Source organism: Enoplosus armatus, chromosome 7, assembly GCF_043641665.1.
Source record: "Enoplosus armatus isolate fEnoArm2 chromosome 7, fEnoArm2.hap1, whole genome shotgun sequence".
NCBI lineage: Eukaryota > Metazoa > Chordata > Actinopteri > Centrarchiformes > Enoplosidae > Enoplosus > Enoplosus armatus.
Window position 1 is genome coordinate 12,665,737 of NC_092186.1, and position 13,732 is coordinate 12,679,468.

Genomic DNA, 13,732 nt, shown 5'->3' on the forward strand with positions numbered 1-13,732 from the left:
CAATTATTAATCAGAAATATTCTTTTGTGGCAAGCGTGCTCCTCATCAGTGTTTCTGTGTGCAGATGAGGCACGACAATCGATTGGACTTCCTTCAGATTGTTTGTCTAGGTTGACGGCACTTTATCAACATTAATTGTCAATTCCACTAATGATTGCCAGTGCTTCAGAGGGGGCATTTCTCTCGAAACTTTCCCTCTTTATTACGGTGATTGATGAGTAACTGTGCACCAGAGCCACACTCTGCCATTAAACATTAATCTCTGTGTTTCTATGTCCGGCTGTTTAGTAGCCAGGACCTTTTCACACTGCCAAACCAAAGAAGGCTTAAATGGGCTGGATTTCCCAAAAGCACCTTGTTGGTCTGTTGATTTAATAACTGTGTTTTATTGGCCTGTTTGCCCACACATTACAAACTTGACAATGTGGGCACAAACTCCCTTGGCCGGGGCACTGTGGCGTCAGGTCAGAGCTGCCATGTGTGTAAAAGTGCTCCATCAGACAGCCAGAGTGGTTCAGGTGAGAGTGCAGTATGTTCCCTCTGCCGGGCATGTTCCTCCGCTGTGATTAGTGGTGTCAGCTTAATTGGGGGCAATTAAGGCCTGCTGGTTAGTAGCCAGGGAACCACTAGTGGCGGTGCAGCAGCCTACAGCATTCATTCACTTGATAAATGACTCATTCACCTCTCCCTGCCCCCTCTGACTCTCTTTGTTTCTCTTCTTTCTTCTGTTTTTTCAGATCCCCAGTATCCCTACAGGCCTTTTTGTCAGCGCTAAAGGAGAAGGCTGCTGTCTAATGCAGGTATTATAGTACTCACACACAAACAGACACATTTGCAGTCTTGAACATTGCCCAGAAAGGAGCTGTAATGCTTACTTCATCGGCTCACAGCAAGATGCTGGCGGTACAGGAGAGTCAGTTGCCGTCGCCACATAATGCCCAAATTCCTCCCTGTAATTTGGAGTAATCTGGTAGAGTTTAGCCAGTTGTTTTGGAATGTGTTGATCATTCCCGTTGATTCCTGTGGTCCCGTGGACAGGATGCTGTTTACTTCCGACCTTGTCACAGACAAACAAACCCCCTTTCATAAGCAGGAGGAGTCATTTTTCCTCTTTGTTGGATGATATTCTGTCCTCTCTTCTTATCACCCATGTTTAAACGTTTGTGTGCTTTAAAACCAAACAAGGCATGCATGAAAAAGCATGTGTGATCAAAGATGTTTACAAACCCGTTTTCGGAAACCTGTGTTTGTGAGATGTGACTTGATTTGACTGAGGCAGAGCCAGCTACAGCAGCGGATGTTGTGTTCTGCTGTGCAGTGCCTGAAACGTCTTCCAACTCGTTCTCCTCAGCATTTTCTCTCTTCACACCTCTCTCCCTCTCTACTTTCTCTCCATCCACACCTCTCCGTGCGTCAACACTCCCCTCTGACAGCCCCTCGGGCCAGCAGCACCTGGGCTCTAATGAAATACAAGAGCGGGGGCAATCAAAGAGGCCTGCCTGTGTGTGTGTGCTTGTAGACATACTGTATGTGATGAGTATACGTCCTGTGCCTCAGGATTATTATTTAGTAGCTTTGCAAAGGTCTCAAATCAGACTGGATGATTTATTCAGAATGTGTACAGTTCTGGGAATAATAATCTCCTGTGAAATTAAAAAGAGCATCAAAGCAGTGAGTTGTCCTCAGGCTGAAATAGTAGTCCTCTGAATGCATGTCTTGTGTCCAGTGAATATGATTTGTGGTTTATGCTTTAAAGTGCTGCCTCAGTCTTTTTTTTCCTGACTTTCTAGTCTTTTCAAGGCTGGAGGTCCTAAATATTTGAACTCTAAGTAGTTTGTTTCCAATCAATGATGCCAAAACTTCACACAATTTTTTTCTTCTTTTCTTTTTTTCATAAATAACTGCCTCAAACACATACCAAATATTTGGCAAACAAATGAAAACCTGCTTTGATAGCAGACTGACAAACTATCAGCTGATCTGACACGCAGTATGTCTCTATATCAGGACTACACAAGGTTTCTGCTTGTTGAGACAGTTCACTCAAAACCACAAACATAAACCTCATGGTGGCGCTAGAGGAAAAGTCAGGGAATCATCAAAGTTAGTTAGATTCATCATCTAGGACCCATGAATGTCTACACAAAAGTTGGTGCCACTCCATCTTGTAGATGTTGAGGTATTTCACAGAATAAGTGAAAACATTGACCTGCTGGAAGCGCTAGAGGAAAAATCAGGAAATCAGCAAAGTCAGTAGGCTTCATCCTCTGGGGACCATGAATGTCGGTACACAATCTCATGGCAATTCATCAAATATTATTAGAATAGATTCCAAACCGCAAAAAAACCAAGACAGTGAAAGTAAATGTCAATTCATCTGGCATAGGACAGTCCTGTCAACGTGAGTGTTGTAGCTGGGTACCGTGATTTCAACGCCTGGCCATCTGTGTTTTTTTCCCTTCCTTTCGATCCAGTCAGGCTGCTCTGTTTGAGCATTTTAAGTCTCAATTTCATGGCTATCATTCTTAAATACTGCTCTCTGTGTGTCTGTAGATTGATGTGTCTTACAACCTACCTGACCCAGTATCCAAGCCAGCCTTCCAGCTCAAGGTGGACCTGAAAGAGCCTTTTCAGGAGCGACACCTGCAGCCCCCCGCCTCCTCCTCCTCCTCCTCCTCTTCCCGTCATCCTTCCTCGCGCTCCCGGAGCCGTGCTGACAACCGCTCTGAGCTTAACCGGAAACGGCGGGCGCCCATTGATGATGATGACCCAGCAGCCCACCAGGACAAAATGGACTTCCACATCTCCTTAGAAGTCTGTGCCAGGTAGAACACACACACACACTGCGCACAAGTTAAGAAGCTGGCCTTGCACATGTGTACAGCTCTGCTTCTAACAACCCCCCATTTTCATCCTGACCCCGACTCTCTATCTAGGTGGCTCCATTCAGGTTCGTCCAACATGGCCGTCATAGAAGTTCCTATGATTTCTGGTTTCCGAGCAGATGTTGAAAGCCTAGAGAGGGTACGTAATCACCTTAATACACATGCGCACACTTTGCCAGAGATTTAGAGATTGTACATCCTGAACATACACAGACCCATAGATACCCATTGGGCAAGACGTCAGGTAAGTGCCCAAACCGAAAGGCAGGTAGAAAGAGAGACAGATGCGTCCACATCTGGAGGCCATTTGAAGAAAAGCAATATGTCATGGAATTCATCAGACTACTCCTGTTTCCTTTGCAGACTTCTTTGCAAACCCCAGGCTTACATGTACACATTCACACCCACACAGGATGCATCCCTTAACATACTTGTATAAACAAACGCACACATACTTTGGATATGGATATAATTCCTGTGGAAATTGTTGTGTAAATATTTGTCGGAGCAGGGAAAAGTCAAGTATTTACCGTCGTTCTCTCCATTGTTGTTAGAAGTTGCTGGACAGAACAGCTCCTGAAGACCTCCTTCAAATGGGCCAGGCCCTCTAAGTGCTGCGTGTTACGCACATGTGCAACGTGAAAGTATTTCATGCGCGTTTGTGTGTGTCATAGTTACGGGAATGGTCATTAAGGTGAGGGTCCTTTTTATGATGTTTTTTTAGGTATGATAAGAGAAAGACCAGCCAGCTCAGGTCCTGTGGAGTTACAATGTCTCAGGGTCAGAGGTCATTGGCCTCTCTGGGCCTACAGGACCAAACACACACACCTCATTGGGCCTCGTGAGGTACAGACTTGTATAGTTTACAAAGGACAGAGGGAAAAGACAGATATACTGTGATAAACAGAGGGCTGGATTAAAGGAGTAACAGACGCAGGATGGATGGGTGATTTGTTAGGAATGGTTAGTAACGATGGAGAGCAAGAGAAAGTGATGGTAAATATAAAGGCTGGATCCAGGTCAGCTCCCCAACCACCCATCAGAAGCCTGTCCCTCATTACTAGACAGTTATAGGGCCTTAGTCTGCAGGCTTCCACCTCTAAAAGAGCCACCTCTCTGACTACCTGGGGAGATGTTAAACACGCACACACATACATACACACATATACTGCTGTGAGTGTGTCAGTTGAGGCTGACCTGAGTTGTAGTGGCTAACAAGCTCAGTTTACACCCCTGCTGGCCTCCCTTGGAGTTTTACTGCTGCCTGCCCGACTGCCACTTGCATTCCTCAATTTATGGTGGCAAGCTTGGCTTCTACAGTCATGTCTAGTTGCTTTCATGGAAGCTGAAGTCATGAATGATTAGTCCGGTGACTGACTGGGAGCTACCACAGCCACAGCCTCTTATCACCCAATATAATGAGCTTTGTTTAACAACTCAGAACACACTGTGAGTATAACATTTGAGCTATGGGAGTTCATTGGCAATGTTTAGTTGTTAGATAGACAAACAATGGTTTTGTAAACAGAGAGACCAATTGTGTAGTGTGAGTAGAAGAGAGAGAGTGTGTGTGTGTGTGTAGGTGTGTGTGTATGTGTATATCTCCGTGGCGCCAGCTCAGGCTGAGCACCTCATAAACCCCTGCTGTCCAAAGGCTGCCACCTTTGACAGAATGAAAAATCCCCCCGTGGGAGGAATTAACTCTGCTGGCTCTCTGTGCACACACTCAAATTTGCAGTAAACAGCTTCCCCATTATTCGTTCATATGCTCATATTTACTAGATATGGTCATGCATGTCTGACCCAACTATACATTTGTGCACAAGGTTCACAAAAACACTGATTAGGCGGGTCCCAGTGGAAAGCTCGGCTCCCTTGTTGATTTCAGCTAATATAGGCCTAGCCAAGTCTGTGATTGGTGACCTGTACATTTTCCACTGTGGCCGTCATGTCATGGTAGAGTGCATATGGTGTGCATTCCAGTTGTGGCCCATTCAAATGCAGACCATGTGGACTCTGACAGTTGGGTGGTAAGGGCACCGCACTAGAGGTGTAAATTATGATTTAATTTTGCTGATTTGAGTTGTTTGTTCTGTTTAGTTCAGTTTAAAGATTTGTTGTCACTGACTATGCAGTTTGTTCACTTTTTGTTTGAGCTAAGCAACCACATGTGCTCAAACACATCACCATTCATCATTCATACCGTTAAGTACAAAACTAGGCTTATGCAAACACTGTTTATAAGGTTAATAACTCACCTGTCGCGTATTTGCAACATTAATCACATCATGACTGTTTCTGTGGTTTTGGCTGTCTTTTAATAAGCTTTTAACAAGAAAGTAACTTACTGTATATCTCGGCTGATCTGACAAAGATGCTCTCAGTCACCAGTAAGTGGGACTCCACTGCTATAAGCTCCTGATTCGGTCAGTGACAATGGTGATTCAGTATAGTCCGTTCACTTTGAAGATTTGGGGTTGAAGACTTTTTCTTACATGTGCTGAACAGTTCTACGCTCTACAACACGAACATCATGAACTGTACATGTAGACAAGGGGTAGTACACAGTTTAAAGGATTTATTACAGCTCAGATTCAGGACTGTGCAAAATGGGATGCTCCTTAGTATCAACATGTCCAAATGGCTTGTAGGGGCTTGTTACATTTTTAACACGTTATATTTAATTTCATTCGATGGTAGACCCTGGTGAGCATGAGACGGAGCTGTCCAGTCCACTGTGGTGCTGATTACTATTTATGTCCATTTCCATGTCCATCACTACTAGTTGTCCATTAATGTTAGAATCAAATGTACAAGCCATGTGTTCTTTGTCCATGAACGTGCATTTTTTTTTACTATTAATCAATTCTAGCCTAAAGTCTTTTCATCAGCATCAGCCCAAGTGTTTACTTCATCCCGACTGAACCCATTCCAGGACTAGGCCAGGCCAAAATCTGTAAATCTGTGCCTTCACAGTCCAGTTGAGTTGTGTGTTTACATACTGAGCTTGATTTCCTTGTGTCTCTCTCAACAGCTGCTGATGGACAAGCGAGTGGGTCTGAAGAGGTATGAGCTGAATGGCAGAAAAGTGTTGTTCTACTTTGACGAGGTAAGTTTAATCCAAATTCCTCCTTGTTGTGTCCATCAGGGCTCTGCTCATGCCAAAGAGTACTGTATGTGTGGTGATGGTGGATGAGGAGAGGGTTACTCACCAGTGTTTGCACAGGGTTGGGGAGAATTTTGTGTGTGTTTGTAAAAGTGTGTCAGAGTGCATATTTTTATTTCCCTAATTTCGCATGTTTTATGGGTGTTTTTGTACATATTTCTCCTGTGTTTGTCTTCTTAGATCCCCAGTCAGTGTATGACGTGTGTGGCCTTCCAAGCTGTCAGGGAATACATTGTGGGCAAGACAGCGCCTGTTCCGGTCAAGATCTATGACTACTACGAACCAGGTGTGCCTCTGATGAATATTTTTAGTGCTGCTCTTTAAAGAGTTACTGAGCAGGAAAACCGTCTAACTCACCGTGATTTATGTAGTGGCTTCTTTTTTGTGGAAATGGGAATCTTTTTTAAGTTTATGACCTAGTTATGGTGAGCGTCATCATTGTTTTGTGTGTGTGGGTGTGTGAACGTGCCGGTGTGGGTCTGTGCTTGTCATGCAGCCTTCGAGGCCACCCGTTTCTACAACGTTAGCGAGAGCAGTCCGCTAGCACGGGAGCTGTGTGATGGACCCACTTGCAATGAGGTGGAAAGTTCAACCAATCAGTGGATAGGTGAGACTTATGCTACGCCCCTTAATGATTCACAGACACCCCACTTCCATCAGTCTCTTAAAAACACGTTTTTCTCTCTGCAGGTTTTGTGCAGGCGAACCAGTGCAACAATGTGTTTGGCTGTCTGGAGGAGGAGCAGTTTGAGCGTTGCACGTGCTACAGGGACTGCGGTTACGATGGGGAGCCAGTTTGTGGGTCAGACGGGCAGCTCTACCAGAACCAGTGTCAGATGGAGGTGTTTGCCTGTCGAAATGGGACACGCATCAAGCAGGTTCCGCTGTCCCAGTGTCCTCAGAGTAAGAGCTCTTTCATCGCACATCACCTGGATAGACCATAATTCACTCATACTACTGCTTGCACTACTATAATCTGGTTCCAGACCCCTGAATCTCAGATTTGTTCAACAATTCAAATATTTCTGCCAGTTTAATGAGCAGGATTAAGAGAGGGTGGCGTCCACATACAGAAACTCTTAAATCAACATATTTCTTTGATCAATGTGAAAAACGTTAACTTCTCCTAGCAACCATTCCGGGCCAACTGAAAATGATATACATCATGATACATCACTCGCTACCCACTGATTGCTTAGGGCAACATGAACAGCGTGTCGGGCTGAATGAATGAAAAAGGCAAATTCAGCCTGATTATCACGCTAATGCTACGACATATCTTGCTTTGTGCATCCACCCTTAATTCAGTGAAATTTTGAGGATTATGTCTAGAGCAGGAAATAGCTGCTCGAGTCAAGCTAATATCAACTGTATACTGTTTGTTTATACAATAGGTGGGCTGTAAGTCAGAGACACTGACAGACCTTTTCCTCCCTTTAGAGGAAACAAGTGTCTGTACGAGTGTGTGTTCTCAGGAACTCTTGAGACCTTGTGTATTTTATCGGATACAGTCAGTTGGCTTTGCTGTAACTCAGTGTGAGTGTGATGTCCATTGTGCATGCATCTGTGTGTGTGTCCATGCTCCTCTGTGTGTGCCGTGATCTGAGCTGGAGAAACAGCTGTTCAGGTGTTGAGCTGATTACTGGATGAGTTTTCTGAGGAGAGCTACCCGCCGTGCCCCCCCTACACACACACACACACACACACACACACACACCCTCTCTCGCTCTCTGCTGTATTACAGGGCTCTCTCCAAATGACAGAGTGCTTTTGTCCAGCCCTTTGAAATCCTTGTCACATTCCTTTCCGACGCAAAGCCCAACAACAAAGGAGCCTTCATGTTGTGGAGCAGATTGGGAAAAGGCATAGACAAAACTTTGGTGGGAAAAGACCTCAGTTTGTGCCAAGTGGTTCATGCTGTAGATTATCAAACGAATCGTATTTTTGTTTCGAGCTCCCTGACCTTGTTTGTTTGTGTATGGTTGTACGGGGGAGATTCATGCCACCATTTCCCTGTTTTGAAAAGGAAAAAGATACAATTTGTTTCCACACACGGCCCCTCTGGCCATGGTTTGGCCCCTGCTATTTTTGGAAAGATTTTAATGCAGGCCTCTGTTGAGACTGAGTGTACATCATTGTTTTGCCAAGAAGTGTTGCTCAGTGGGGTGGATAATGCTTCTGGGCAGTATTTAGATTATGCAACACTGAAACTCTGTTGAATTCATTACTAGCTTTTTTAGGTGGTGTGGCAGCCACATAAATGTGAATCTAACGTGTGTGTGTATTTATGTGTTTGTATTTCCAGTGGAGACCACGGTGGAGGACAGGCAACCAATAGCAAGCCAGGAAACTGAGCAGCCCTCAGTGCCTGTACACACAGGTAACTTCATCTACCACACCTTTCCTTACTCATACACACCTCTGCATCACCTCTCATCTCCCTCATACACCCAGCAGCAGAGGCAGTACTACTAACCCTAACCCTAACCCTAACCCCACTATATATGTTCTGCCTACAGTAGCTTTATGTCTTCACTTGACATTTGTCTTGATTGTGCACATACTCTAAGAGTCAGCAGCATGTTACATCTGCTGTCTGAATGCTACAGCTTTGATTGTTGTAGGAGTGTAGTCTGATACTGTATTCACTATAGGTCAAACTGGATGTGTGTGTCAGCTAAATGTAAACGTAGAGAGTTGTGGCACTCATGTCATGTGTCATTTTCATATAGCATTTTTAGTAAATGTAGTAATGTTGGGAACAGGAGTTCACAAGGGCAGGAAGAAGAAAGAGTGAGAGACAAAGAGATGAAAGGGTGTGTGGGGGGTGTACAACTGATAAAAGAAAGGGGAGAAAGATAGTCAAAGAGGGATGAGTGGCAGACAAGATGAAAGAAAGAGCAGGGTGGAAAGAAAGAAAGGATGAGAAGAGGAAAGTAGATACGTAGGCGGGGTGTGTGGCAGCACATTCCCCTGCCACCACATCATGTCTACAATCAGTGTGATAAATAGGTGGATAGGTTTCACACTGCAGGCTTGATTGTTGCTCTGCCATGAACTTAGATCAGCTGCCACTTCCAGAGAGGCAGCCAGAGAATTCCTGATAGGATGTTTGGCTGCATGCGGAGGGAGGATGTAGCTGTGTTACATTTGGCAACGAAAACATAAAAAGGCACTGCAGTCATTCACAAATTGCAGAAGTGTGCATACTGTATATGCATGCTGTGTGCGCATGGACTGCATGTGGTAATATGTGAGCTGTTGCTGATATATAACATTAAGGTCTGCCTATGTGAATGTTTGAGTTGTGTACAGGTGTGTGTGTGTGTGTGTGTGTGTGTGTGTGTGTGTGTGTGTGGCACAGCCTGCACTGACTTGTTTCCCAGCCTGCAGCTCCCGGTAGCTGCAGCCCACAAAGCTGCTCTCAGTCAAAGGTCCCCTTCGTACAAAAGCTAACGCTTCACACTCACCACAGGAATGCTGTTACGCACGCACACACACACACACATATATATATCTATATATGCACACACACATACACGTATTGCATGCTCACACAGGCAAACCCTCCCACACACACACACAATTACCTACAATATGATAACCCTGGGATGATTAGATTGAATAAGTACTGTAAAAACACTGTCATTGTAAACCATTAGATTGTTGACGACATGCCTGCTAAGTGCACTGAGAGTGTAATAGGTGAAGGCGGGCTGTGCCAAGGAAATGACAGTTTCCACTGGAACAGTGGAGGAAGCTGAAGCTCTGGAATTAGCTTCCCTGTGCAGACTTGTCTTATTAGTGAACTTGTACCAGAGGACAACATACAGTATAATGAATACACAGACTTGCAGGCTTCATTTGAGATGACATTTTCCTTCATGTGCATGCACTTTAGTCATGTGAGCTTTTAATTTCCCACTTTAAGAATCAAATGTTTACATATTCTTTTGTGTGTGTGTGTGTGTGTGTGTGTGTGTGTGTGTGTGTGTGTGTGTGTGTGTGTGGTTAGACCTCACCATAAAGTCCAACGTGTGCCACAAACTTTAGAGATGGAAAATCTGATTGTAGTGGACTCATAGTACATATTGCTCATTTACTAAGATGAACATTTAATAAAGCTATACCTTTTCCCAAAAAGAGTAATTTTGAAGTAGCATGCTATGTGAGAATACAACATTTTAAGCAGGGAGTGACCCCTACTGTCTGTGATGGGATATTGCTGCAAGAGCTGCGGATGCACAGGGCATTAAAGGTGCCCTGTGGAGTTTTCTGTTTACATTCAGTGTCTCTCACCAAAAAGCATCGTGTGTTTCCCTGAGGTATAACAAATGTGTTGAATGCATTTCCTTCCTCGTAAAACATTTGCAGCCCAGATTTTTCCTAAAAGGTTGAAACCTGCTAGTTTAAATCCATGTTTACTGCCTTCTTCTTTTCTTTGCACGTTACCGCCACCTGTTGAACAGTGGAATAGTGTAAAACCATTGGCAGGAATGTGTGTGAGATCATGGATCAGCATGCATGTTTGTTCTTGTGCACACGCGCGAGAACAGACAAAACAGGGACCCATACAAAACAACACTTGCTCTGAAACGCTGCTAGTGGTCAAAAACTCCACATGGTACCTTTTAAGTCTCCCTGACACCCAGTTCTTTAATCTTCATCAACTGAACCAAGTACTTCTTCATCATATATCAGATATTGTGATCACCCAGTCAATGCCCTGATCTATTAGTTTAATGTGTCTCCACTTCTCCTCCCACCCCCGATCTCTCCAGGTGAAGAGGAGCAGGGGTCCATGGCAGAGGTGTCCTACTACTCCTATGAATACGACCCAGATTCTGAGCCTTTCCTTGCTGATGCAGAGGGAGGGGACCATTTTGACCTTCCTGAAGGTGGGGAGGATGTAGAGCAGAAGGTGCTCCTGCCAGCAGATACCCAGTTACCCACACTGGACACAAAAAACACCCCTGAGCGATGGTATGAGCTGCTCCATCAATGTTTTTATGCGTTTCTTTTAGTTTTTTACTTTAGTCCTTAGGTTTCTGGCTCTTGGGCATATTTCTAGTGTTGTTTGCCCAGAGCTTAAAGGATAATGCTCTATTTCTATATGTTTCTTACTGTCGATAAACCCCATGAAAAGACCAAAACCAACAATGCATTGGTCTGTCTCTCAATCCTTACCCTGTCTGTAGCACTCAGCCACAAGCTCATTCATTCCCCATTCATTCAAAAGTAAAAGTTATATACTTTTATTACTTACATTTAGCAAACATCACTCAAACAGGAGTATATAGTGCATTTGTTGGGGATGATTTTCACATGCAAATGAATACACATTTGGTGCTCCATTGAGTATTTACAGCTGCAGAAAGATTGACTCAAAATAAACTACAGTGCTCATCATAATGAAGGAACAGATCACCTAGTGCGTCTCACTGTAGTGTTTTTAATAGTTTAATGGAGTTATAATGGGGCTCTATGGCACAAAGGAATAAGATGTATAGCTGCTTACACAGACAATACCTGTTGGTAGGATCAATTGTTGCTTTTTTTGTCATGGGACTTGTTGACAATAAGAAAAATATAGAATTTAGACAGCCATATCCCTAGATGAAGTTGTGAAACTGAAAATGAATTGAAGTTTAATCTCCTGTCTAAACACATATATTATTGGGTCAGAGGTAGACTGTCACTTAATAGCATTTATGGGTAGTTTTTGTCTCTGGAAATAATGTTAAAGAAAAAAGTGACGTGTCTGAGATGATCTTATAATGAAAGTGTGTCCTGTGTTTCCTTGTCGCCCACAGAAACGCTCACAGAGTGAAGCCATACTCACCTCCAAATTGTACATTATTTGTGAATATGCTAGTGAATGGAAAAAGAAGAGAGACTTGGGACTTGCTCAGCCTGAAAGGAAGAGATGGTGGAGTCTGGAGAATGAGAGTGTGACTTTGTGTGAGAGTGTATATCGTTTTTTGAATGGAGTCTGTGTGGATGCATTTATACGCTTGTGTGTGCGCGTGTGTGTGTGTGTGTTTGGTTGGATGTGATTGTGCATGACTGCTATTAAGCTAGTGTCCTCCAGACTTTTATTTTTCTTCCTCCAGACTCCTAGTCACCAATAGGCACCATAGCGTCTTTGTTATTCACTGTACTGCCTTTATAATCACTAGAAGAAATAATCAAGTATTTATGTTTGTAATTACACCTGACTTTAAACAAAATATTTTGTTATATTTTCTATCTGTGGTATTTATTTGTAGCTAGAGGTCATATTATTTTTGTTTTTTGTTTTTTTTGTCATTGCCCGCCCATACAGTCTACGTTTTGCCCTTGTGGTTTTTCAAACAAAAGATGTTTTTTTCTTTCATAGCAAGCTTTAACCCAATTATTGATGGAAATCCTGTGCTGGTATCCTGCTGGAAAAAGACATATGCTAACCATATGCTTTACAGAAATATAAACTCAAATGTTTTTCATTTGTAAGATTTTTTGGGGGGCTTTTTGCCTTTATTATACAGCACAGTAGAGAAAGAGAGGGGGATTGACATGAAACAAAGGTCTCTGGCCAACTCAACTTTACAGTTACAAGATAGGCGTCTTACCACTAGGATGCACCAGCCCAAATGTTTCTGGATCGTACCAAGACACCAACATCATCTACTCTCAAGTCACCTTTCACCTTACCTACCTTGAGATTTGATTGTACAGTTCATAAGCTATTTTGTTTTTATTAAATTTTGATTCGTGAAGCAATCAACTTAAAAATCAAGAATGAAGTTTTGAATTTCTGTAAATATACCAAATTTGATTAAATGTAGCCCCTATTCATATCAAACATTGTGCTTTTTAAAACAAACGAGAATAAAATTTGTATACAATCCAAGGTTTTGGTTTTGTTTACATGCTGTGGTTAATAAGCAGACAAGACATGCTCATGTGTCCAGTCATTAATATGGCTGGTTTAAGTCATGGCTTCTGCACTTCGCTACCACACTTCCTGCTTCCTGCTTCAGCTTGTGCAGTGACACTTTGTACAACTCTAGGAAAGAAATACCTTGACCCTTGTTAATTTTTAGAACAATACGTTCTCTGCAGATGCAGCATAGTAAGTGTACCTGCTCCACTAGCAGAGGAGCTGCAGTGCGGTTGTTTATGAAAGCTGTGTTGCTCCATTTCCTTTGAAAGGCTAGTTAAGCCTGGAGATAATTTCCTGTCAGCAGTGAGCTGTATTACAACCCTGCTGCTTCAGAGGGCCCTCTTCTTTGACTCTCTGACCCCTGGCATGCTTCAGTGTTGGAGACAGAAAGCATGTACACGCACTGTATGCATCTCTAAGTTTGGATGTGCACCATATGTGTTTGTGTAACTGCTAACAACAGATTCTAGTAACCAGAGCAGCGGCTGGGGGAGAGTAAGCGCCTGTTAAAGTTTAATGTTTGCTTTCTGCACATGTCACTTGTCGATCTTCTCAGTTACTGCGGCCTCTGGCCGCTCAGGCCTTTTAACGAGTCCTTCAAATCCAAAGAGGGCTAAACTGTAACTGCATCTATGTTATCAGTTTGACCGGAAGTTAAAGATGAGAAACCAGAGGGTTGTATGTTACACTTCAAAATGAAGGTACTCGGCCTGTAACTGCACTGCATTTGAGCCTGCATCTGTGTAACGCAGTATG

General features: G+C 43.4%; 1 protein-coding gene across 1 annotated transcript in view; it reads left to right on the forward strand.

Moving 5' to 3' along the window:
- cpamd8 (C3 and PZP like alpha-2-macroglobulin domain containing 8) overlaps positions 1–12,921 on the forward strand; it is a 40,918-nt gene extending 27,997 nt beyond the window's left edge. The window contains exons 35-44 of the mRNA XM_070908502.1: positions 738–800; positions 2,554–2,825; positions 2,937–3,024; positions 5,920–5,994; positions 6,232–6,337; positions 6,548–6,658; positions 6,742–6,954; positions 8,357–8,431; positions 10,833–11,034; positions 11,865–12,921. Of these exons, the coding sequence (XP_070764603.1) occupies positions 738–800; positions 2,554–2,825; positions 2,937–3,024; positions 5,920–5,994; positions 6,232–6,337; positions 6,548–6,658; positions 6,742–6,954; positions 8,357–8,431; positions 10,833–11,034; position 11,865 (1,206 nt within the window). The 3' untranslated portion in view covers positions 11,866–12,921. The remainder of the gene's footprint in view (positions 1–737; positions 801–2,553; positions 2,826–2,936; positions 3,025–5,919; positions 5,995–6,231; positions 6,338–6,547; positions 6,659–6,741; positions 6,955–8,356; positions 8,432–10,832; positions 11,035–11,864) is intronic.
- Positions 12,922–13,732: the final 811 nt, after the last annotated feature.